General features: G+C 53.2%; 4 protein-coding genes across 11 annotated transcripts; 1 reads left to right on the top strand and 3 right to left on the bottom strand.

Moving 5' to 3' along the window:
- The first annotated feature begins 301 nt into the window (after positions 1-301).
- LOC134041440 (hemoglobin subunit rho-like) lies at positions 302-20737 on the top strand. Of its 8 annotated transcripts, XM_062488244.1 has the most exons (6): positions 1688-2103; positions 3658-3764; positions 3963-4185; positions 5158-5276; positions 5536-5815; positions 20620-20647. In XM_062488244.1, the coding sequence occupies exons 1-5, from the start codon at positions 2026-2028 to the stop codon at positions 5807-5809; spliced, it is 801 nt and encodes a 266-aa protein (XP_062344228.1). In that variant the 5' UTR covers positions 1688-2025; the 3' UTR covers positions 5810-5815; positions 20620-20647. The 8 variants fall into 8 exon arrangements, with proteins under 8 accessions (XP_062344230.1, XP_062344231.1, XP_062344229.1 ...); XM_062488246.1 differs by lacking the exons at positions 1688-2103; positions 20620-20647 and adding an exon at positions 302-354 and having other exon boundaries at positions 5536-10342; XM_062488247.1 differs by lacking the exons at positions 1688-2103; positions 20620-20647 and adding an exon at positions 952-969 and having other exon boundaries at positions 5536-10342.
- On the bottom strand, positions 10690-13870 carry LOC134058155 (olfactory receptor 51E1-like). Its single transcript, XM_062515255.1, is given in 5 exon segments — positions 10690-11716; positions 11719-11784; positions 11787-12025; positions 12027-12117; positions 12120-13870. Coding segments are annotated over 5 exon segments (1422 nt in total). The 5' UTR covers positions 12925-13870; the 3' UTR covers positions 10690-11495.
- LOC134041438 (olfactory receptor 51E2-like) lies at positions 15825-18317 on the bottom strand. The gene has a single exon (XM_062488240.1). The coding sequence runs from the start codon at positions 17980-17982 to the stop codon at positions 17032-17034; it is 951 nt and encodes a 316-aa protein (XP_062344224.1). The 5' UTR covers positions 17983-18317; the 3' UTR covers positions 15825-17031.
- A 40-nt stretch (positions 20738-20777) lies between the features above and the next one.
- On the bottom strand, positions 20778-23869 carry LOC134041439 (olfactory receptor 51G2-like). The gene has a single exon (XM_062488241.1). The coding sequence runs from the start codon at positions 22947-22949 to the stop codon at positions 21975-21977; it is 975 nt and encodes a 324-aa protein (XP_062344225.1). The 5' UTR covers positions 22950-23869; the 3' UTR covers positions 20778-21974.
- Positions 23870-25889: the final 2020 nt, after the last annotated feature.

The raw sequence follows: 25889 nt of genomic DNA, 5'->3' as shown, positions 1-25889 counted from the left end.
CCGGGCTCACACACCGGGGACTTTGCACGGAGGAACCACTCAGAATTTCACTGTAATACCTGCATGTGTCTCCTAGACAAGGAAAATTGAGAGCGTTCATATTTTTCTTGGGGGGACAACAAACAAACTGAAGACTTTAATCTACCCTGGCTCATCCCTGGCATAAAAACTCCCCAAAATCGGCTGAGTCACACGGGCCCAGCAGCCAGCTGGGTGGGGGCAGGTTTTAGATAAACATTTGCTATCAAGGCCTGTCCAGACTTTGTTTATTCACATCCCTCCCACCCTTCATAGCCCACTCTGCAATTTGGGGGGGCCCGATTCTGCCAAGAGCAGCGAATTAATTTCATGGATGTGAGTTTTGGGTGGGTTTAGGTGCCTGCAGAGCAGGACTTTTTTGGGTAGGGTTTGTTCTTGGCATGGGAAGCCTCTGAGCAGAGCATGATGTGGCAAAAGCGATGTTTGGCTGAAGGATGTGCTCAGTTTTCAGGGAAAACACTGGGCACAGCTCATCCCACCTCCCACTGTGTTCTGTCTCTGCCTCCCCCACTTCTGTCTCTGGGCACTCCACTCTCTGCCCCTGACCCATGGGAAGGTGTTGGAAGCCCCCTGTGACCCATAAATGCCCTTTCTCAGTCAGGACACCCCAGGAAAGAGGCATTTTGTTCCTTCTGTCAAGGCACACGCTGAGAAGGAGAAAGGATGATTCACGGCAAGTCCCGAAGGGTTTTTCTCCCTGCAGGAACACTGGGAAGGGGGCACAGAGTCATCAAACCCTCAAACATTTCACAACTTTTCATAGTCTTCATGACAGATGTGAACAGTGTCCTATGAACATGATTGTTCATGGACTTCAGGCAGAAATGAGTGAAATGTTTGGATAAGGAGGTGTATGGAGGTAGGAAGGACAACAGAGCTGGAGAGGGATTGGGGACAAGGGAGGGACAGGACACAGGGAATGGCTTCAAAGTAGGATTGGATGGGATCTTGGGAATTAGGAATTGTTCCCTGGCAGGGTGGGCAGGCCCTGGCACAGGGTGGAATTCCCAGAGCAGCTGTGGCTGCCCCTGGATCCCTGGCAGTGCCCAAGGCCAGGTTGGACACTGGGGCTGGGAGCAGCCTGGGACAGTGGGAGGTGTCCCTGCCATGGCAGGGGTGGGAATGGGTGGGATTTAAGGTCCCTCCATCCCAACCCATTCTATTGTTCCATGATCCTACTAGCCCCAGCAGAACTCCAAGGTTCTGGCATCCCCTGCACCAGCTGAGACACAGGATGGGAACAGCCCTGCCTGCTGCTGCCTTGTGGCTTCACTCCCTTCTCCATCTCCAGCTGGGGTGACACCCAGCACACAAATCCTGTGAGATGTTCTCTCCCCTTGCTGTTTTTCCTGCTCCCATTCCATGATGTCAGAGCATCCCTGTGGGTGCCAGCACCTCTTGGGTGGTGCCCAGGGCAGCACAGGCAGCGCCCAGATCCTGGTGGGGCTGATAAGGGGGTGCAGGAGGGTGGGGGCTGGTGGTGGCCAGGCAGCCTTTTCCCAGCACATCCCTTTTCCATGCACATCCCCTCTCCCTGCCTGTGCCAGGCTGAGCTCCACCTGATTTGTCAGCATGGTCCAGCCCCCAGCTGTGGGGACTGGATTTTCTGCAGAAAGGGCAAATGTAAGGAAATCTAATGAAGATTATTAATTCCTATGCCACAAAAAAAAAAAAAGTCAACAATGAGCATAGGAAAAAGATATTGTCAGACTGGAGACCTCCCTTGCTTTGCTTTCTTTCTTTTAATTGCTTTTCCTGCCATATTTTCGATTCTGAAGGCACTTAGCAGGAGATGGTCCCTGGAGGAGGTGCTGAGCTGTGAAAAGAGCTTGGTGAGCCCTGGGCTCTGCTGCAGCCTGGGCAGCTCCTCACTCATCCCCAGTCTGACAGGACTCAGCAACTCTTCCTTAGCCCAGTCCAAATCCTCTGGAAAACAGCAGGAAAACATGCACTGAACCCTGGCACTTTGGGATCAAACCCCCTGTGATGGTTTCAGTGAGAATGGCGCTTCTTAGGGCTTTATGCAGAAAACAGAAGAGGAAATCTGCCCAAGCATTGGTCCTGGTGAGGGTGTGCTCCAGGGTGTGTCAGGGGAATCCAAACAGCTCCATGAGTACCTGGCCTGGCTCAGTGTGGAACTTGGCAGGTTCAGAGGGGGCTCCCCCACAAGGTGGACTTCCCTGAGCTGAGTTTTGGTTGGTTTTAGAGCCCAGAGCAGAACCTGCAGCAACAAAGCTCATGTTCCAGGCGTGTTTCACTGCTCTGTATGGATGTGGCTGAGAGCAGGAAGGGGCTGGTGTTGGGCTGGTGCTACAGGGCCCCTGCTCCCTGCCCACAGCTGAGAGGACAATGGGGGTGAGCCTCACACAGCATGGATGAGCTTAGGGTCCTTCCAACCCAAACCATCGTGAGATTCTGTCTTGGAATACCTTGAATTGGAAAGGTCCAAACATGATAATTGAAATCCAGCTCAGAATTTGGACTCCGTAGTCCAGCTATGATTCTTCCTGCTCTGAAAGGCACAAATTAATTCGAAGAGGCAAAGTTCTGTTACAGGAGGAGGGCAGTGGGGTTAATGCAGATTTTGGCTGCAGGTCCTGAGCATCCCCTGAGCAGCTCCAGAACAGCTCCTGGGCAGGGCAGGGACCTGCAGGGTTTGCTGATGGCAAACCCTCCTGAGTGGCTCTGCTGTATTTTATAAAAATACAGGCTGTATTTTGGCCTGAACATTCAGCACTTCCCAGATGGCAGGCAGAGCCCAGCGTTCAAAGAGAGCTGGGGCACGAGGCTCAGAGCTCAGAGCTCACTGCCCTGAGCCCCTGGCCATGGCCAGTGGTGGTCAGTGGGAATGGTCAGTGGGAATGGTCAGTGGGGATGGTCAGAGGGAATGGTCAGAGGGAATGGTCAGTGGGGATGGACAGTGGGGATGGACAGTGGGGATGGTCAGAGGGAATGGTCAGTGGGAATGGACAGTGGGAATGGTCAGTGGGGATGGTCAGAGGGAATGGTCAGTGGGAATGGTCAGTGGGGATGGTCAGAGGGAATGGTCAGAGGGAATGGTCAGTGGGAATGGTCAGTGGGGATGGTCAGAGGGAATGGTCAGTGGGAATGGTCAGAGGGAATGGTCAGTGGGGATGGACAATGGGGATGGTCAGAGGGAATGGTCAGTGGGAATGGTCAGAGGGAATGGTCAGTGGGGATGGACAATGGGGATGGTCAGAGGGAATGGTCAGTGGGAATGGTCAGAGGGAATGGTCAGTGGGGATGGTCAGTGGGAATGGTCAGAGGGAATGGTCAGTGGGGATGGACAGTGGGGATGGTCAGAGGGAATGGTCAGTGGGGATGGTCAGTGGTGCCGGGGTCCTGCAGCCCTTCCTCTGCAGGAGCCCATGCTGGAAGGTGAAGGATCTGCCCTTGGGGTAGGATAAAGCTCTGGAACTCAGGATAACCAGAGGCCCCTTCTTGTCTGCCATGCTCTGACCACCCTCCTGCTCCTCCCTGCTCCCACCCAGGACCCCCACCCACAGCAGAGCTGGGCCAGGGGATAAAACCCAGCAGGGTCTGGGCTCAGCTCCAGGATCTGTGTCCACTCTGTGTCCTCTCTGTGCCCTCCTGCAGCCCAGCAGAGCCACCATGGTGCACTGGTCAGCCGAGGAGAAGCAGCTCATCGCCAGCGTCTGGGGCAAGGTCAGCGTGGAGGAGTGCGGTGCTGAGGCCCTGGCCAGGTGGGTGAGCTCTGTTCAGGTGGCTGAGCTCTGGCCATGTGGGTGAGCTTTGGCCAGCTTAGGTCCAGCTCTGGCCAGGTTAGGTCCAGCTCTGTCCAGGTGGGTGCAGCTCTGGAACCTGCCCCGCTGCCCTGCAGAGGGAAACCACTCCAGCCATGGCAGCTTTAATGTGCCCGTGCTTCTGTTGTGTCTCCCCAGGCTGCTGATCGTCTACCCCTGGACCCAGAGGTTCTTTGACAACTTTGGGAACCTGTCCAGCCCCACGGCCATCATTGGCAACCCCAAGGTGCGTGCCCATGGCAAGAAGGTGCTCACGTCCTTTGGGGAGGCCATCAAGAACCTGGACAACCTCAAGGGCACCTACTCCAAGCTGTCTGAGCTGCACTGTGAGAAGCTGCACGTGGACCCCGAGAACTTCAGGGTGAGTTGTGTTTGCAGCCCCAACCCTTCCCTGGGCTGTGAGGGGACAGCCAGACCTTGCCGCTGCTCTGTCCAGGGACATTTTTTTGGGCTGGTGGGGAAGAACCCCTGTGTAGCACCCAAGAGAGGAGATGGTTTTGTACAAAGGTCTTTCCAACATTTTCTGTGACTTTCTCCCTTATAATTCCCATTTTTTTGTGCTGGTACAGAACAAGGGAGGGGCAGGTATGGAGGGATGGTTACCTGGAGGAGATCTGGCTGGGAACAACCCCAGGGGAAGGTGCAGCCTGGGCTGGAGGAGGCAGGGGAGCTCAGCAGGGCATTTCAGGAAATCCAAACTCCCACAGCAAGATTGGCAGAACTAAGGAGCCGGGTCCTGCCTTGCCCAGCACGGGGAGTGGCACACTCCCCTCTTCTCCAACATTTTTAATCTAAAAAGGATAATTCTCTTCATTTATGTCTAGAGACAAAAAGCAAAAGGAGTAGTATTTTCAGTTTGGTTCTCAGACCAAATCCAAGTGGTTTAGCATTCCAGAAAAGGGGGAATAGTTCAATGTTCTTTCCCTTTGGTTTTATTTTATTTTATTTTGAAGAATGAAACAAATATTTTTTCTCGAACCCCAGGGCTGTTTGTGGAAAGGCTGAGGATTCTGTTGTGGCAGGGAGCAGGGACCGAGCCATGGGCTGAGGAGGAGGAGTGAAGGAGAAGTTTTCTCCAGGAGGGACAAGTTGGAGGAGGAAACCTGTGGGCTGCAGGTGTTGTCTGGGGGGGACAGGAAGGAGAGGGACAGGGCAGGGGAAAATCTGCAGCAGAAAGAACAGGGAGACATGAAGGAGAAGCTGTTTGGAGCCAAGGGGCACAGGACGGGGTGGAGGGGTTCCAGTGCCAGCAGAGCCTGGGTGACAGCTCAGCCCCAGCTGGGACACCCCGAGCTCCCAGCACTGACCCTGCCCCTGTCCCTTTCTCCTCCAGCTCCTTGGAGACATCCTGGTCATCGTGCTGGCATCCCACCTGGGCAGGGATTTCAGCCCGGTGTGCCAGGCTGCCTGGCAGAAGCTCGTGGGGGTGGTGGCTCACGCTCTGGCTCACAGGTACCACTGAGCATCCCAAGCACAGCAGGAGCCCCTGAGTCCCAAGTAAACCCCAAATAAACCCCAAATAAACCCCAAATAAACCCCAAATAAATCCCAAATAAACCCGTCCATCAGCCCCTGGGCAGCATGTCTGTGTGTCTGTGCTGGGCAAGGAGAGCTGGGCCACTCGGGTCATCATCCCTTGGGTGATTCCTGAACTGTGCAGGGCTGTGGCAGACCCAGATTCCTGAACCCTGCAGGACTTTTTCCTGTGCAGGATTCCCAAACTCTGTAGGGCTCTCAAGTGCGGGATTCCCGAATCTCCTGTGTGGAATTCTCAGTGCGGGGATTGGCACAGACACTCGGTGACCCCCGGGAGGACCCTGGGAAAAGGGAGGACTGCAAACACAATTGTGGAATCACAGAACCTCCTGAGTGGGATGGGACCCAAAAGAATCATCGAGTCCAACTCCTGGCCGTGCACAGAACCCCAAAATCCCACTACGTCCTTGAAAGCCTTGTCCAAATCTGTTCTCCCAGCTCTGCAGTGATGTGGGGTAAGGTGAAGCCAGCAGCATCAGGAGCACAAAATTCCCTCATGGTGCTGCTGCTACCCTCAGGTAGCTGCTCTGCCCATCCCTGGACCTGCCAGGCACCATCTCCGGTGAGGGCACCTGATCTAGGAGAAAATCTTTGAACTCAGACCCCAGGGAGGTTCAGAAGAGGTTGGAGAGGGACTGAGGACAAGGGAGGGACAGGACACAGGGAATGGCTTCCACTGCCAGAGGGCAGGGCTGGATGGGATCTTGGGAATCAGGAATTGTTCCCTGGCAGGGTGGGCAGGCCCTGGCACAGGGTGGAATTCCCAGAGCAGCTGTGGCTGCCCCTGGATCCCTGGCAGTGCCCAGTTCCAGGTTGGACATTGGGGCTGGGACACCCTGGGACAGTGAGAGGTGGCCCTGCCATGGCTGGGCTGGTATTAAATGGATTTAAGGTCTCTCCCACCCAAAGCAATCTGGGACTTTCATGGTGGGCTTCAGGAGGAGAGCTGCCATCTCCCAGTGCCTGAGGAATCCAAGCACAGGTCACAGCTGTGATTTCTATAATTTAACACAATTTCCCAGTGCCTTTTCCTGCCCCTTTTGCCATAGAGCAATCCTCCTCTCCTGAATTCTGCTTGGTCATTGCTCTCTGCTGTCGTGGTGGATGTTCCCTTCCTTTCTTTCCCAGGCAGCAGTGGGTGCAGCTCCTCCATCAAAGCTTTGTGCTGCTGTGGGAGAACAATCCATCATCCTGCTGGGGTGAGCTCCCCACCAGTCCAGAGCTGCATGGTGCGATTCAGAGGCACTCAGGAGTTTTCCATCTTTTCTTAATCAGAACCAAATCTGAGCTGATTGCAACTCCCAGCATCTTTTAAAGAATTCCTATTCAAATGTTAGTCAGGAGCTGGTGAACCAAGGGACTATCAGGTGTAATTATTTTTATCTGGCCTTTCCCCCACACTTAGCAAAATTTCTGGAGCAGAAAAAGTCCCCAGTTCACTTCTTAGCAAAGGCCAAAAATACTCTTTAAGCAGCTCTGTGCTGCCCCTGCTGGGATTATTTTTCATGTATTTATAGGCACAGTTTTACACCTCTCAAGGGAATTCTGTCGGGAGTGGCAGTGCCATGGAGCATTTCAGGAGCCTGAGTTGGAGGGGCTGGAATGCAATGACAGCATCAGCTGCCCCTGGCTGTGCCTGCTGTGTTTGACACTGCTGGAGCGAGGGGGACTACAGTGCACTTGCTCTGATGTTTAAAAGATGCTTCATTGCTTTTGAGAGATAAATAAAGATGTTGTATTCTCCAGGAACTGCGTGGGAATTCCCGACTTGCCCAAAGAGTCTGTGCTCCTGCAGGGGCCGTTTCAGGCAGGTTTTGATGCCTTGTCATGTCTCAGAGATACTTGGACAGAAAATCTCTTCACCTGTGGCACAAAGGGATCCTTGCAGACTTCCCAGGATGACTTTAACCCACATGGCCAAAGCAAGAGGGGAGACTGCAGGGATGGGACCAGCCCTCCTTGCTCTCTTCCCCAAGCCCCTTGCACCAGGAACAGGATCACGACTTTTCCCTGTCTCACTGCCACCATCTGATGTCATGGCAACTGCAGCAGTGCTGCAAAGCCCCTCAGAAATAGCGTGTGGATGCTAAAAGATTTTTGATCCCTCGGTGACTTTGGAGAAAGGAAGGTTGGAAACCCCAGAGGGGCTTGTCAGAGCTGATTTCTTCATCTTTCCTTTGTTCCACCCCCTTGCCTCCTCCCCTCTGTCAGTGCCCTTCCAGCCCCAGTTCTCTGCAGCAGAGAACCAGCCACGTGCAGGAATCACATTTCTGAGCTGCTGCTGAGTTTCTCTTTCCTACCCCCAAGTCCAACCTGAAGTGCAGGAGTTCTCAGTGCCTGGCACCCCGTGACCTTGGAGACCAGGCTCTTCTTGGGCAGTTCTGATATTTTTACTGTGTCTCCCTCAACCTTTCTTGGCCCAGGTCAGGCGAGGGCTGCTGTGCACAGATCACCCTGCTCCTCCTTCTCCTCAGCCCTTTCCCAGCCCTCTCTCCACAAAGTTTTGCCATGGGAAAACTCGACTCTTGTCAGGCACGTGGAGAAGGGAGTGTGAGGCTTTAGCACAGAATGAGCAGAACCCCAGAGTCAGTGAGGCTGGAAAAGCCCTCCAGGGTCACAGAGCCCAGCCTGTGCTGTGAGCCATGCCTGGGGATGGTTCCAGCTCTCCTGGATGCACTGGGAGCCTGGCAGCTGGTGCTGGGAAGGCCAGCCCAGCCCAGGATGAATTCCCCAGCCTGGTGCTGCCCACAGGCTCCTCCATCAGGGCAGGGCTGAGCATCCCTGGGGGATCCCTCACGGCAGCACCAGGCTGGGGAGTCCATCCTGTGCCCGTGCCTGCTCCCCGCTGCTGTGTCCCACAGGGACACGGCCAAAAGGGGCTCAGAACATTCCTGCCTGTGGCTGCCTGTGCAGCAACCCAGGTGAGCAGACCCACGGATGGGCAGGGTGCCCACCCTGCAGGGCAGCCCCGTGGGCAGACGACGGGACTTGTCCCAATTTTTACCCATTTTTACCAAGCCCAGAACAGTGGGTGATGCACAGAGTGAGTAAATCCATCTACTGTTTTTTGTGGGATGCTGCAGAAGATGTGGATGCTGTGCACGTCTGAGTTTGCACGCTCAGGTTCCAATACTCAAATCTGTATGTTCGTGTTGAAGGACATTAAAAGCACTCTGGAAAGCTGCTGCTGATCTAACTTATCTAGCAAATTATTGAGCTGCTGAAGTGAGGAGTGGAGGCGCAGATGTCTGGAGCTCTGGCTGGATGTGGGGCAGTAGAAAAGGCACCAAATCCATTTCTCATAGCATGCTGATGAGTTTAACCCTCCGTTAAACGATGCCAAGCTCCCTGTTTGCATAGACAGACGAGTGTGAATTCCTTGAATGCTGGGGGGCTGGAAAAGTTTAACTTCTCTCACACCAGCTCCTAAAAAGAGCAGTGGGCAAGTCAGGAACTCATTAGTGTCAGCTTGAGGGGCATTTTATTGCTTGCTTTTAATTTTTTTTTTTAACAACCCCAAAGGCACCATTGTGCATTCAAAGCTTGAGCCCTTTAAGCATCTCTTTTCTGTTATGATTTGTATTCCACAGAGCAGCATTTCCCTGAGGGCTCTGTGGGCTGGGGTTGGAAGCCCTGAGCTGACAGTTCTGTAGGAGATGAGCGCTGGGTTTGTGCACACTGCCTAATTTTCCTCACAGCTGTAGCTGCAATAACAATATTCCTGATAAGAATTAGAGTTGCTGTGTGTTTTCCTAATAACTATCAACTGAAATGCCTGGCACTGGGAGCAGCTGGGGTTATAGCAATGGCAGCAGCAGCTGGAATACTGAATGAACTCGGAAATGAAGGGAAACAAAAAGTTCTGGATTTGCCAATGCCTTAGACCTGTGGGAGTGACCTGTGCCCTCGAGCGTGGGTGACAGAGAAATTCTGGTAATTGCTGCTGTTTCTGTAGCTCCTGGGAGCACAGCCCCAGTGGCAGGGGCTGCACAGACACAAGACAGGAGACAAATGCAGCCTTTCTCCTTTTCCATCTGCTGAAGGGTGTGATGAGAGACAGCAAAGGGTGCAGGTGGGGCACAGGAGCACCAGAAATCATGGGATGGTTTGGGCAGGGAGGGACCTTAAAGCTGCACTTGTTGCACCCCCTGCCACAGGCAGGGACATGTTCTGGGCTCTGTGGGAGAGGAGCTCCAGCTGGAGGGGCCCGCACACCATGGATGACCCAAATCCCACAGCGAAGTGGTTCTGATGAAATCCCTTTGCAGGGGGAAGGGGGAAACTGGGATTGCTGTAGGACTCGATTTGATCTGTGCTGTCACCAGGGAGCGCAAGGAGGGCACAGGGAGCTCCCAGAGCTGGCATAGGACACCAAGGCAGGCTCTGGACTGATCACAGCTGTCCTCTGTTTTCACAGGGGTGTTGAAACCTGGGTTCCACATAGAGAATGTGCTTCCTTCTGCTGCAACAAGCTTTGTACAGCCCTAGCACCCCAGAGCCACGCCAGGTATCACCTGGTGACACCTGACTGTGACAGGGCATCAGTGGGACCACGAGTCCTGCACAACCTCACAGAAGGGAGTTCAAAAAGCACTGTTGCCCTCTCACCACTCTTGGTGGAGCTGGTGGGTGTGTGTGACACATCAGTTTGTGTGTGACACATCTGTGTGTGTGTGACACATCTGTGTGTGTGTGACACATCTGTAATTGTGTGACACATCAGTTTGTGTGTGACACATCAGTTTGTGTGTGACACATCTGTGAGTGTGTGACACATCTGTGGTGTGTGACACATTTGTTTGTGTGTGTGACATCTGTGTGTGTGTGACACAGCTGTTTATTTTGACTTGGCTGAAGCAGCAAGAGGGAATTTTACCTTTGAGATCAGCTCCTGGCCAGGAGAAGGACAGCTCCTGAAAATCACAACACTAGTGGAGCTGGAGGAACCTCTGGAGGTTGGATGATAGAGGATGAATGATGGATGGATGGATGGATGGATGGATGGATGGATGGATGGATGGATGGATGGATGAATGATGGATGGATGGATGGATGGATGGATGGATGATGGATGATGATGGATGGATGGATGGATGGATGGATGGATGAATGGATGGATAGATGGATGGATGGATGGATGGATGGATGGATGGAAGGATGAATGATGGATGGATGGATGGATGGATGGATGGATGGATGATGGATGATGATGGATGGATGGATGGATGGATGATGATGGATGATGGATGGATGGATGGATGATGGATGGATGGATGGATGGATGGATGGATGGATGGATGGATGGGCTGGGGCAGCTCTGCAGGTGAGCTCTCACCTGAGCAGGGTGGAGTGTGTGCAATCCAGTCCAGTGAGAGATGACCTCCCCATGACTGGTCCCTCCCAGTGCTGGCAGCAGTGAAGATTCCTGATGTCTTTGGAAGGCTTTTTGTGTTTACACAGGACATTTGGAATCTTCTCGCACAGGAATGTTTCAGTTCTTGCATTCTTACTAAAACAAGGTTAATGGTTCAAACTAAATTCTACACATTTGCTTCTACAAAGATGGAAGCACCTTCCCATGGATTAATGGAGTCATTTTGGGTGGAAAAGACCTCTAAAGTCATTGAGTCCAACATTGCCATAAAACTGCCAAGGCCACCACAATCCCATACTCCAAGTGCCCGTTCTTATGGAATTTTTAAATGCCACCACAGAGTTCAGGAACACTCTTCATAAGATGAAATCTGCTGCAGGAAGCTCTTTCAGAACCACTCAGCCTTACACCAAAAATAGTCAGGAGAGGACTTTTTTTTTTTTAGCAGGGAGGAATTTAACTCCTGGGAGGGGTGAACTGCATTCTCATTGGTGAAGAAGTCAGATTGAACGTTTTTATGTCAAGTTTCATCACACAATTGATGAAACCTCCTGGACAGTGATAACAGAGGAGAGAATCAAGTGATTTCTGCACAAATGGATCTCTTAAACTCGGGGTAGGGAGGGAGGTTCCTCCCTGAGCAGTCCCAGTGTTATCTCTTGTTACATTTACCCAGCTGCAGTAAATTATGAGCACAGTTTGAGGCACATACAGAATCAAAAAGGTTGGAAAAGACCTTCAGAATGATCAATGTGAACCCGTCAGGGTCCCTTGAGCTGGAAGAGGATGACCACCCTGTCCCAGAGCTGCCTGGCTGTCACCCCACACACAGCAGGGTTCACATGGTGACACAGCAGGTTCAGATTGGGTGGGGGGAGGCCTGCCCTGCCCACCCAGTGCAAGGGTGTGAAAGGCAGGATGAGCCAGGTGTGGGACCTGCAGGTGCTGAGGGCTTTCAGCCAGGCCTCCCTGCACAGCAGAGCAGGATCCTGGCGCAGGACACAGAGACCAGCACCAGGGCAGTCCCTGTCACCAGGAAAGCCACAAGAAGCCATAGATGACATTTATGACCCTGCTGTCCCTGCAGGCCAGCTTCACCACATGTGCTCGCAAATGATGGTGCTGGCAGAAATGTCTCTGCTGGAGCAGGGGGCACCTGGGGCTCACCAGCAGCACCCCCTGCACATGCACCAGGCTCACCAGGGCCACCACCACGGGCACTGAGAGGATGCTGGAGTGCCTCAGTGGGCAGCAAATAGCCAGGAATGATCCAAGGCCATGGCTGTGAGCACGACTCCACCATGGAGGAGTGGATGAAGAACATCTGAGTGAGGCAGGAGGGAAACCCAATCTCCCTGGAGCGCAGCCAGAAGATGCTGAGGATTTGGGCAGTGTGGAGGTCAGCAGGACCAGGCCAGTGAAGGCCAGCACGGGCTCATGTAGGCTGGGCTCTGCCTTGATGATGATGAGGAGGAGGGTGATGTTCCCCAGCCATACCTGATGTAGAAGGGAAACCCAGAAGTGCCTCTCCTCCAGCCCAGCAGTACCAATGAGGAGGAAATAAGGGGATGGGAGAAGGCAGTAGGGTTCCTGTAGGTTCATGTTCAGGGACATGAGCCCTTCTTGGCTGCTGCCCGTGCTGAAGGCTTTCTGTCCTGTGGGGAAAACAAGAGCATCAACCCCTCTGGGGCTGACCTGGCCAGTGGCAGAGACTGGCATGACAGGGGTCTGGAAGCTGAGATTTGCCCCACAGCCTTTGGCAGCTGCTTGCACTGGGCCAGGAGAGCCCCTGATGGTGAAATGTGTCCTGGCAGCTTCCACTGGGGGTGTCCTCGTGGAGCTCTCCTCCTCGTGGGGCTCTCCTGGAGCACTCTGGATTCCTCCTGGATAAATTGAACAGGAAGACTTCCTGAGATGCATACCCGCTACTGTCCAGTGTCTAAAAGGTGACCAGCCCAGGAGACCAGAGGAAAGCTGGTCTGCAGTAAACCTTCCAGAGGCATGGTTATTGGGAAGATGAATCCTTGTCACCAGCCCTGGAGCTCTGAGGACACCTGACAGCACCGTGCTGCTCCTCACTGTAAACTGAGCTGCCAAGTGCTTGTCTTGGTCAAGAAGGAATGGATTCCAGGGAGAAACTGCCAGTGTCAGAGTGTTTGACAGCTGCCCTCCCCTGGCCCACGAGCTCATGCTCCACTGCTGCCTGTTCTGCCCCCAAAGGTCAGGAGCTCACCCAAACCCTGCACATTGCTCAGCTCACTCTTCCCTAAGGCCTGGGAGAAAGGAGCCCTTGAGAGCTCTGCAGTGCAGACCAGGCTGGTGTCCCCAGCCTGGCAGGACCCTCCTGGACCTGCTGGGGACCTGCAGGCAGTGTCCCAGAACAGAACCAGGCTTTTCGTCCCTGAGGATCTGATGTGGCCGAGCTGGGCTCTGGTCCCACTGCAGATGTCACACTGGGACCATCCCAGCCTGTCCCAGCACGGCCACCAGCCACCAGCAGGAGCTGGGCACTCAGGGCTGTGCTGGAAACCTCACAGGTGCTTCAGGCTGGGGTCACCTGCACCCTGGGGACATTCCCATTTTTTTTTCCTTAAAGTCTTAAACATCCTGGGAATGGCAAGTCCTGACAACTTTCTTCTTCACCTCCTTCCAGGCAGCTGCCTCTGTTGGTGATGCTCTACCTAAAACTTTCTTCTGTGGAGAGCACAGGGACAGGGACCACAGCTGGCAAAGGCAAGGGGAGACAGGAGTGGGGCTGCCCGGGGCAGCGATGGCTCCAAAGCCCTTCTTGCAGAGCAGTGAATTTCTGCCCCAGCCCTAAGGGACTCTGCTCTGCAGAGACCACAGATGTTTTTCTTCCTGACACATCAGTCCCATCAGGGAGCTCTGCCTCTCCCCCGATAGTTCAGGTGTAATTAGAGACAGAAGTCAGAGAAGGTGGCATTTTTTAACCCACTCAGTGCTGATGATTTCACAGTCAGGTCTGTGTATTACTGGTTTGTACCTGGTTTCTTCCAGTGTTTTGATTTGGAGGGGATACAAGAGCTATCATAGAATTATAGAAGGGCTTGTGTTGGAAGGAACCTGATGGATCATCAGGTTCCAACCACCTGCCATGGGCTTCCACTAGGCCAGAATCCCAAATCCCTGATGCTGGCAAAGCCCTCCCAGCCCATGGAGTCCCAGCTGTGCCCCACGGCCACCTTGTCCCCAGCCCAGAGCACTGAGTGCCACGTCCAGGTGACACCTGCAGGGATGGGCACTGCAAACCTCTTGCCAAGGCCTGAACACCCTTTCCATGGGTGGAAACAGGAGGAGAGGGAATGGCCTCAGGCTGGGCCAGGGCAGGCTCAGCTGGGACAGCAGCAGGAATTTCCCCATGGAAAGGGTGCTCAGGCCTTGGCAAGAGCTGCCCAGGGAGGTTTGCAGTGCCCATCCCTGGGGTGTTCTAAACCATGGATATGGTGCTTAGGGACATGCTGGAATGGGGAACCTGGCAGGGTTGGGTTAATGGTCAGACTCAATGGTCATAGAGGGCTTTTCCAAACTTAATAACGAGAGGAGAGGAGAGGAGAGGAGAGGAGAGGAGAGGAGAGGAGAGGAGAGGAGAGGAGAGGAGAGGAGAGGAGAGGAGAGGAGAGGAGAGGAGAGGAGAGGAGAGGAGAGGAGAGGAGAGGAGAGAATGCCACCTCCAGGCTCCTGTGACTCCCAATCCTCTTCCCACCTCTCCCATCCTGCTTTTTCCTCCCTCCCACCATCCCTTGCCTTGTCTCAACCCTTCCCTTTTCAGTGACCCCCAACTCTCCCAGCTAAGCTGGACCATCCCTACCTCTGGCTCTGCTCATGGAGGAGATGTGGGCTGGGTGTCCCCATGGTCTGGTTGAGATTTTCCTGCTCAGGAGAGGTGACCTGGGGCCTCAGCACTGGCTATTCCAGAAGGAAAGAGGTTGCCATGTTCATTGTGCCATGTCCCAGCATGTCCTGCTCCCCAGCAAAGCAACATCCCATGACTAAACCTTGGAAAACAAGATGTGAGTGAGGGAGTTTTTATCTGCGCCCAGGAGAAATCCATCATGCCTTCCTGTGCCGAGGTTCTATTAACTCTCTGAGAAATAAATGAGGAAGAAATACAATACAGCATTCCAGGGTGGTTCATTCATTTTTCTTTATTATTTTTTTTCTCAGCACAGGAGGAAAAAAAGGAACATATGGGGAATGAGCAGGAGCCATTTTTCAATGCCATGGCCACCTGAAAAGGGTTTAGACACATAATGCCTCCAAAAAATTAATTCACATTTCCCAAATCACATACAGGCAGGTACAGATTGTACCTGTACAGGCAGGTGCAGATTGTTTTCATTTTTATGATTTATTTTTTTTCCCCTTCTAAGCTCTATTAAACCAGAATATGCCAAAAATGACAGGAGACAGAATTGCCTTGAAGTCCCAGATGAGAGCTGCTTGTAACTCGCCTAAATGAAACTATTTATCTCAAAATAAATTGGGGTTGAATTTAGCAGAGAAGGTTATACCAAGACTGAAGCTGTATACCAGCACAGACTACAGAAATTAGGCCTGTTTTACTCTCAGTGTTCACTGGCACTGGGAACAAACTGCACCAAACTGCACCAAATATTACAGCAGTGGAAGGGCTGGCACAGGACAGAGCCTTTGGCGAGATCCCATCTAAAGTCAGGGACAAGAGCCTGGACAGCTGGACCTGACCCCTGTCCTGGAGCCCCAGGAGGGGCTGAGGGAGCTGGGAATGGGCTGGAGAATTCCTGAGGGAGCTGGGAAAGGGGCTGAGCCTGGAGAAAAGGAGGCTCAGGGGGGACCCTGTGGCTCTGCACAACTCCCTGACAGGAGGGGACAGCCAGGGGGGGTCGGGCTCTGCTCCAGGGAACAGGGACAGGAGCAGAGGGAACGGCCTCAGGCTGGGCCAGGGCAGGCTCAGCTGGGCCAGCAGCAGGAATTTCCCCATGGAAAGGGTGCTCAGGCCTTGGCAAGAGCTGCCCAGGGAGGTTTGCAGTGCCCATCCCTGCAGGTGTCACCTGGACGTGGCACTCAGTGCTCTGGGCTGGGGACAAGGTGGCCGTGGGGCACAGCTGGGACTCCGTGGGCTGGGAGGGCTTTGCCAGCCTCAGGGATTTGGGATTGTGTGATACTAATGGAGACACTGGGGTTTGAGAGCACCTGAGAGTGCAGATCCAGGCAACACTGCCTGAGAAATTCCTGGGCAGGGCCTTGTGCCACCCCTTGTGCAGCAAAACCCAAAAACCCATCGTGCCCAAACTAGAGCTCAGCCCCAGCACCCTCCCGGAGACATCTTGGGTTCTGCTGCAGGGGAAACTGCAAACACATCCCTGCCTTCACCTCGAGTGAAACCACAATCCATGTGAAACCACAATTCATAGTGAAAGCACAACTCATGACAACGAGAACACTGAGAGGGGCTCCCATCCGTCCATCCAGATCTCCCCAAGGTGTGCCAGAGGATGGTGCCAGTCCCTGTTCACTGGTGCCAGCGACAGGAGTTTTTAGGAATTACCAGTGTGGAACACCTTTGGCTTGGAAATGAGACTTCCTTCAGCTTGGCATCACCACTAACATTTATAACTTGCTTATTTTTTTTCTCTTGTGATGTTTTAATTTATTGAATGCAATTATTAATTTAAATTATTTTTACAACTGCTACTAGTAACTCTGAATCTGAAGTTCTTCCACAGCACCTGCTATGGGAGGTTGAAGGGTCTTGACAGAGCACACAACAGGTCAGAACAAGACCACAGAGGTGGATGTCCTTTACCTGAAATGCATTTCTTCATCTGTAATGTCACTTTGGACAGGTGTCCTGTCATTATTTTACTTAGAGAATGATGCTACATGCAAATTTTCTGGCAAAACTTTTGGAATGCGACTGTGAAAACATGTGAAAACACGTGAAAACAATGAATTAACTAAATCATCCCAAACCATCCAGCCTTTGCTCTGCTGTCATCCAGCATTTGCACTGTTAGAGGTGAGACAGGAACCAAGAGGGGCAGTGTTGGGATTTCTGTGTAAGTTTGCTGAGTCACTTTTCCCTTCTTGTGGAACCTGCCACGACGGGCTTGGATTCAGATCATTGCAGCCATTTCGAGTTTGGTGAGGGCAAACACTCTGGGACGGAGTTTACAATCAGCTCTTGCCTGGTGGCAGCACCTCGGAGCACACGGAGAGGACAGCCCAGCACCAAAGACTCTGAGTGTAAAATAAGATGAGCCAGAGTGAGGACACAGGACAGAGGCCGAGCTCAGGTCATCGGGGAGTTCTGTCAGTGACATGAATCAAACTCAGGATCCTCCTCTGGATCTGCTTGGTCCTCACCCCGTAGATGATGGGGTTGAGCACAGCGGGCACCAGGATGTAGATGTTGCCCATGATGATGTGGACCAGCGGAGCCAGGTTCTTCCCGAACCTGTGCACCACGGACAGCCCGATGAGGGGCACGTAGAAGGCCAGCACCACGCAGATGTGGGCGATGCAGGTGCTGAACACCTTGAGCCGCTCCCTCCAGGCCGCCAGGCGCAGCACGGCCTTGAGGATGAGGAGGTAGGAGAGGCAGATGAGGACGGCGTCCAGCCCCATGACCAGCAGGATGGCGGTGAGCCCGTACACCACGCTGGGGGTGGTGTTGGCGCAGGCCAGGTTCATCACGTCCTGGTGCAGGCAGAAGGAGTGGGACAGCAGCCGGGAGCCGCAGAAGGGCAGGGGCAGCAGCAGCAGGGGCAGAGGCAGGAAGAAGAGCACTCCCCTGGCCATGGCCAGCAGCCCCACCTTGGCCGTGGCGCCGCTGGTGAGGATGGCGGCGTGGCGCAGCGGGTGGCAGATGGCCACGTAGCGGTCCACGGCCATGGCCAGCAGCACGGCGGACTCGACGGCCGAGAGCGCGTGGATGAGGAACATCTGGAGCAGGCAGGCGCCGAAGCTGATTTCCCGGCTGCCGAACCAGTAGAAGCAGAGGATGCGCGGCACGGTGGCCGTGGCCAGGGCCAGGTCGATGGCGGCCAGCATGCAGAGGAAGAGGTACATGGGCGCGTGCAGGCTGGGCTCCGCGCGCACCACCAGCAGCACGGCGCAGTTGCCCAGCAGGGCCAGCACGTAGGCCGAGCACAGCGGGATGGCCACCCAGCCCTGCGCCGCCTCCAGCCCCGGGATGCTGGCCAGCAGGAAGGACGGGCTGAGGTCAGAGCTGTTGGAGAAGGGCATGGCCCGCGGTGCCAGGGGCGCTCATGCTATGCCAGGGCGCTTCCTGCTGCAAGGAAACACAAGCTTTGGATCGGCCCTTTCCCATGGCCTGGGATCCCGCGGGGCCATTCCTGGCATTCTCAGAGCTGCCTTGCTGATGCAGAGAGCTTTTTTACCCCGTTATGGCTCTGTGCAATGACATATGCAGTGACAAAATGCTGACATTTAAATTCGAACAGGGATGGCCTGAATTCTCTAAAAGGCAGAACACCGTAAAATCAGCCTTTTGAATAATAAACCCGTCAGCTGAACTTGTTTGCTTTTCTTTTTGAAGGACAAAATTAAAAATGATAACAAAAAACCCAGCAGATTTTTAGTGCTTTCTGTGATACTTTGGTGTTGTTTGATTTTTTCCCGTATGTGCTGTGGTGCCCTGTCAGAAATGTGCTCCGTGAGGCTGAAGCTGGCAGTGCTGCTTCCCACAACCCAGCCCTCCCCAGAACAGCTCACATGCACAAGGAGACATGGATCTTTCAAATTTTTTTGCACATACAAATTAGATTTTCATCCTATGAAAAACACGTATGGAAAAAACAGACTATCTGTAGGTAAAAATAACCAGATTATTCACCTTATTCTGTATCTGTAGATTTTCCAGGAGTGCTGAGATCCAAGGATTATAGCCTGAAGATACATAAAAGGCTTTGCTTTAGGTACCTCTCTATTTCCAGGCACCAAGGCACTGCCTGTGCTGGCATAAACCCACCATCCCTCCTGCCCTGGATGGACAGCACCAGCTCAAGCACTTCCTGAACTTTCTGGTTATTCCTTTCATGCCCAATCTGTGCAAATTAACGATGCAAAGTGGCTTTATGGCAAGCTCTAAAGGTTATTAATGGAGTTATTTTGTAAGTAATGTTGGGTCTGAAACATGGGGGTTTTATTGCACATCTGTGCTGGAGGCCTAAAATAGCATCAGGCTTTATTCTCCTGATGTGGGGCTTTTCCATCTCAGATGTAGAACAAGTAGGACTCACACTGTAGCTTTTTATACCCGATTTACACAGTGTGGGAGGACTGTTGCTGTCACTGTGCCCAAAATCTATTCCAGGGATGACGCTGGCAGCCAAGCACTTGAATTAAGACACAAAGGGAATGAACAAGGAGCCTCAGTAATCACCAACAGGTACTGAGGCACCTCAGCTGCCAGCCCTGACAGAATTACCTGAATCTCACTGGAAAATTTCTGCCCCCCTGATCATTTTCCTGAGGGAATGGGGTTGTGAGACAGGCACTGAAACAACTCCTGATGCTCCAGTTCATCTCTAGTTCTCTGGCACTGATAAACACACGCAGGTTTTCATCAGTGCCTCGGGATTTGGGATTGCTGGTGGGCAGAGCGGGTGCTGTGAGGGCCTGAGTTTCTGCAGAAATGGAAACTGGATCCATGTTTTTGAGACACCAGCAAATGCAGATTTATTCTCCTAGGAGGATCCAAGCAGCAACCCCAGCAGTAAATCACAGAATCACAGAATTACTGAGGCTGCAAATCCAGGATCGTCAAGTCCAGCCTTTGACCAATCCCCACCTTGTCAAAGAACCATGGAATAGTTTGGGTTGGGAGGAACCTTAAAGTTCATCTTGTTCCACCCCTGCCATGGCAGGGACACCTTCCACTGTCCCAGGCTGCTCCAACCCCAGTGTCCAACCTGGCCTTGGGCACTGCCAGGGATCCAGGGGCAGCCACAGCTGCTCTGGGAATTCCACCCTGTGTCAGGGCCTGCCCACCCTGCCAGGGAACAATTCCTGATTCCCAGTATCCCATCCAATCCTGCTTTGAAGCCATTCCCTGTGGCCTGTCCCTCCATGCCTTGTCCCCAGTCCCTGTCCAGCTCTCCTGGAGCCCCTTCAGGCCCTGCCAGGGGCTCTGAGCTCTCCCTGGAGCTCTCCCTTCTCCAGGATGAACGACTCCAGCTCTCCCACCTTTCTTCTCCTTCTTTCTCCTTCTCTGCCTTCTCCCTCTTTGCCTTCCCCTTCCTCTGCCCTCCAACCTTTATCTCTCCTTCTTTCATTCCTCCTCCACCCTGCTGTCCAGCTGTGCTGATAAATCCCCCATACTTTCTCCTCCAACTTCCCCACAAACATTTTCTTACTGTAGCAGAGGTTCCTCGGGGTTTTTGTTCTAGAGCCTTCTGGAGAACAGCTGCAGCCAGGAGATACAGACATCCAGGGCTGAACTCTGGAAGTTTTCAGAACGGGAGCAGAATCAGAATCCCATCAGAATTCTCAACCATTAATTACAGAATCCTGTGTGAGGATGCTGCAAGCCAGGCATCTCTACAGCAAAGCTCTTTTCTCCTGGATGTTGTTCCCTTCTGTCCATTTTCCCTGCAAGCTCCAGTTTAGATCAGAGATATTTGAGCAGAGCTCTCCCCTTCCCCAATGGCAGTGGGAGCTGCTCCCCAGGCTGAGCTCCTGGGAGCTGTTGGGGCTTCACCCTGGGCAAGGGACCCTGGGACACAGCGAGATAATGAGCACAACACAGAGCAGGCAGTGGCCTGGGAATCCTCCCCTCAGGAATCTTCCCTGCCCTCTTTCTGGTTTTTTATGGAGCTGTTTCCGCATCTTTTTTTTTCCTCTCCATTTTTTTCTCCCCAGCTACTGCACATGTGGAGCAGAACAGAACGTCACTGATCTGGGCTGGTGAAGTGCTCAGTGCCAGGCAAAACCAGGAGAGTTCAGGGGTGGGATCCTGCCCCGGTGCTTTTGCTGCTTCATCCTGCCAAGGTAAACACTGACTGCTGCTTCTTATTCTCCACTGTGCTCAACACTGGCCAAAATGTGGCTTGAGATCAACAGAACTACAGCTCTGCCATTTGAAGGAATGAAATATTTACCACTGGACATGGCACTGGTGGGGGATCAGTCACAGCTCTGGGAGGGCTTTTCCAACCCTAGTGGTTCTGTGATTCTGTTCCATGATTTTGGACATTTCATTGTGTCTGTGGGAGGACATGAGCCAGGAGAACCATGAAACCTTTCTGCCATCCTGGCTCAGACCCAGCCTCCAGCCAAGCAAGGAGATGCTGGGACCTGGGATCTCCCACCTGGAGAACTCCTCCATCCCGCTGAGGGGCACAGCCAGCACCAGCACACCTCAGAGGGGAGGCAGCAGCATGTGGGCCTGAGTGACAGGAAGTTTATCCATCCCTACAATGTTTTTGTATTACCCTTGTTTTTTTGGCAAGAGAGCTTCCAGCCCCAAGCCCATCCAGACACACACCTGACGCCTGCAGTCCTGCTCATCTGCAGAACACCCTGAAGATTTTAGGCAACTCCAACCTAATCTTTCCACACCATACAGACAGAAAGAAAGGCTCCCTCAAACCTTATGACCTTCCACAACGAATAGATGGATTTTATTGCAGATGCTGCACATACATGACATTCAATGCAGAACAATGACTGGGACATTAATTAGACTTGGCAAGCCGGTAAGACTCAAAGACATCCAGAAGAGATGCACAAGCAGCTGTTTTCTCCCTAGGGATGGACACGGCACCCTGGACATATGGATGATGGCTGAGTATGTTTTTCAGAAGTGCTGAGAGTACTCTGTGCCCCTCAAAAGGGCCTAATGAGAAATGCTCTGTGCTCAGCTTGGATGTGTCATTAATCCTGGGGTGTCTGCAGGAAGGGAGGAAAGCTCCATGCTAGGACATAACAGGAAAGTTCACAGCTCTGGGTAGGGGGACAGCATCCCAGTGGATCTGCATGCCTTTCCTCTGGCAGCGACCTGCATGGATGGAGCACCAAGAGACCAGTCCAGAGCTCTGACTGGGAAACAAGTCCAGCAGCTCTGACAGACATCCCAGTCCCAGAGCTCTGACAGACATCCCAGTCCAGAGCTCTGACAGTGATCCCAGTCACAGAGCTCTGACAGACATCCCAGTCCAGAGCTCTGACAGAACACCCAGCCCATCATCACTTTCTGGCAGAGCTGCTGGGGGACACTACCAGTCAGAGCCACGCTTCCTGCACAGGGCCCTGAGCAGAGCCTGGCGGATGTGGGTGGATTTGATGCTGTAGATAACCGGGTTGAGAGCAGGGGGGATGATGAGGTAGATATAGGCCACCAAGGTGTTAACGAGGGGAGGAACGTTCTTTCCAAAGCGATGGATCATGGACAGCCCGATCATGGGGATGAAGAACACGAGGACGGCGCAGATGTGGGAGACGCAGGTGTTCAGAGCCTTCAGACACTCCTCCCTGCTGGTGAGGCTGGCCACGGTTCTGAGGATGAGGATGTAGGACAGCACGATGAAGATGAAGTCCATCCCCACCGTGGATAGCAGAATGACCATCCCGTAGAAGACATTGACCTTTATGTCTGCACACGCCAGGTTCATGATGTCCGGGTGGAAGCAGAAGGAGTGGGACAGCTCCGTCCTGCCGCAGTAGCTCAGCCTCTTGAGCAGGAAGGGAATGGGGAGCAGCGAGACCATCCCTCTCAGTACAATGGCCACACCAATCTTCAGGACAGTGGCCTTGGTCAGGATGGCCGCGTGTCTCAGCGGGTGGGAGATGGCAACGAAGCGGTCGAAGGCCATGGCCAGGAGCACGGAGGACTCGATGAAGGACAGGATGTGGATGAAATACATCTGGGTGAGGCAGGCGTCGAAGCCAATCCTGCGCACGTTGAACCAGAAGAGGCCCAGGGTGGTGGGCAGGGTGCAGAGAGCCAAGCCCAGGTCCGTGAGCGCCAGCATGGACAGGAAGCAGTACATGGGCTCGTGAAGACTCGGGGTCCTCCCGATGATGAACAGGATCCCGCAGTTCCCCAGGAGAGCAGTGAGATAGAGGGCACAGAAGGGGATGGAGATCCAGGGGTGAAGGGCTTCCAGGCCTGGGATGCCCATCATGAGCAGAGCTGGAGGCTGGTGGAAGGAGCCATTGAAATCCCAAGGGATGTGTGAGTCCTGCTCCATCCCTGCTCAGCTCTCACATGGCCTAGACCTAAAACAAACCAACAACACAAACTGCACGTGGCTGGATTCTGCTGAGCACAGGAGCTGCACATCCCTGCAGCTCCCCAGCAGCCTCTGCAGGGATCCCTGGGCTCTTTGGGAACACTGCCACACACAGCTACACTCCTGTCTAGCCGTTAAATCCTGAACTGAAGGAAAAGGACGGACAGGTTTTGTTGAAAAAAAAAAAAGAGAGAAGAAATATTTTAGAATGGAAACACTCCACTATTTCACAGTCATCCCCAAATTCCAGAGTATGAGATGCTCCGTGGAGTGAGCAAACACCTCTTCCATGCTCATCCCAACTAAGCCAAGGCTGCTTTTTATGACAACTGGAGATCAAAAGGTGTGAAAATTGTGAAAGTTTAACCCTGACACTTCTTATTTAGGAAATTAACATCGGAAACAAATGCAAAATTTGTTGCACTGGCACAGGATGCCCAGACATGCTGTAGCTACCCCTGGATCCCTGCAAGTGTTTAATGCCGGACTGGAGCAGCCTGGTCCAGTGAAGGTGGATGTTTAATGCCAGCCCGTGGCAGCTCTTGGAACATGATGATCTTTAAGGCCCCTCCCAATCCCAGCCAGTCTGGGATTCCAGGATTTCCAACAGCACAGAGGATCTGCCACTCAGACCCTCCTGCTCTCAGCTCAGAGGATGGCTCCCAGGGCAAGGTGGCTTTCCAGTGGTTCTCACACCCAAGCCCTGCTCATTTCACAGTTTCACTGCTGGGTGGAGGGGAATAAATGAGCAAAACCCCACAGGGACACAGGCTCTGTGTGGTGCCTGGGACACCCGTGCGTAACAGGCAGGCACAAGGCAAAGCACAAGAGGTTCCCGGTTCAGAGCCCTGGGAGGATCCTGGGATGAACTGGATGAATCTGGGGATAACTGGAGGGGAGGGGGCACATGGGATATAGGGGGTGCTCATGCAGGGATGCAGAGCAGGAGGGGAGGAGGCCTTGGCAGAAATCCTGCTCTAGGGAGTTCAGCAGGGTGCCAGAGACTGGTGGGGTGGAGAATGCTCTGGAATAACAGACCCAGGAAAGAGGCTTGTCCAGCCCAGAAGAGAAGGTTTGCAGGGATCCAGCAGAGCCTTGCCCTTCCTCCAAAGAGGCATCAAGAGGCTGGAGCAGGATTTTCACAGCAGAGCGTGGGAGGAGGATGGGAGGCAGCAGGTGGAGGTTGAAACCAGGGAGGTTTAGACTGAAGGAAATAAGAAATGTTTCTCCATCAAGCATCGGAGCAGGTTGCCCAGAGGTTCCACATCTCCATCCACAGAAGTTTTCAAGACCCATGGACAAAGCTATGAGATTTGCCAGCTGGCTCTGCACGAGGCAGATGTTGGATCAGAGATCTTCAGAAGTCTCTCCAGCATGAAGCTCTGAGCCTTGGCACAATCCAGTTTCCTACATTTCCTGTGACAATGCTGGAGAGGCTGGCAGGGTCCCTGAGCCCCTCAGTGACAGAGTGACCCGCTGGGGGCGTGAAGGAAACGACAAATGTGCAAGACGAGCTAATTAAAGCAAAAAATACTTGTGCCTTCAGTCTTCCTGCACCCTGCACAGGATACCAAAGTCACGTCACGGTGTGCCTGGGTTGGGAGCCAGAGGGTTTACTGCAACACAGCTCATTTTGACTAACAGACAATTCTTCCATGACGTATTTGTTAGGTTCCTAATATGATTTTCTTCATTCGATTCTCAGCTTGAGAGTCTAATGCGACAATAAATCCTGAAGGTTAGCAAGGACAAACATCTTCCTGCTCCAGGGCAAAAGCAGCACATAACTGATGGGACCTGGGGAAAGCCCCAAATCATTTGATTTTCTCTAGGCAGGGCAGAGCCACGTGTTGGCATCAGAATCACCCTGTCCTGCAGCCCTGCTGAGCCAGGGACTGAAAGGACAAGCTCAGCCCTTCCTCGGGAGAGCCTGGCAGTGCCTGGGGGGCTTGGGCATGGGTGGGCAGCTGCTGCATCCCCCAAGGCTTCCACAGAGCCTGAAGGTACCAAGAGAAACTGCCCACAGGTACCCCTGGTCCTCACTGCTGGCTCAGAGCTCTCCGAGGGTAAGACCTGCCCCTTTCTGCCAATGCAACAACATCTGGAAGGTGGGCAGAGCCTGGCACAGGGTAGAATTCCCAGAGCAGCTGGGGCTGCCCCTGGATCCCTGGCAGTGCCCAAGGCCAGGTTGGACATTGGGGCTGGGAGCAGCCTGGGACAGTGGGAGGTGTCCCTGCCATGGCTGGGCTGGCGCTGGGTGGGATTTAAAGTCCCTTTTCTACCCAGACCATTCCATGATTGTGCGATCTGAGCAGGGAAGTCAATCTGCTGACCCTGCAGCACAGTCACATCCGGGGCCTGGGTTAAAAACCTAAAAATCCCAGTGTGTGAAGGCCTGTGTTCCTGAGCACAGCTTCTGGCAGACATCCAGAACGCTCAAAGACACTGAGATTCATCAGTTTTCCAGGAATATGGAGGTGGATAAAGAGATTCTTAGAGCACCAAGGAAAGAAGGGACTGGTGAGAACTCCCTGGGTCTGTAGGAGATGCTGCACTTATAAGAAAATCTTCCCTCAAACCTGACTTTGTCCAACACCAGCAACCCCCACCACAGTGCAGAGGTTACTCAGAAATATGATTTATGGATTTATTCACTCTGCTCCACTCTGAGCTGCTCTGGTTTGTTATGTGCCCCATCACGTTACAGATACAGATTCCAGTCCTGGAGGGATTTACCCCTCCGTGTTCATGTGTGTGTCTGTAAGGGATATGCATAAATAACACACGTACAATGTATGAAACATAAACAGCCAGGCATGCTCGTTCATGTTCCTGTGCATGTCTGTATGTGCAGGCAACATACAACTGAACTTCCAGCACACCTGTGTGCTGTGTGCC

Source organism: Cinclus cinclus, chromosome 2 (assembly GCF_963662255.1).
Source record: "Cinclus cinclus chromosome 2, bCinCin1.1, whole genome shotgun sequence".
Taxonomy (NCBI): domain Eukaryota; kingdom Metazoa; phylum Chordata; class Aves; order Passeriformes; family Cinclidae; genus Cinclus; species Cinclus cinclus.
Note: the sequence above shows the minus strand (reverse complement) of the source record. Positions and strands in the feature narration are given on the sequence as shown.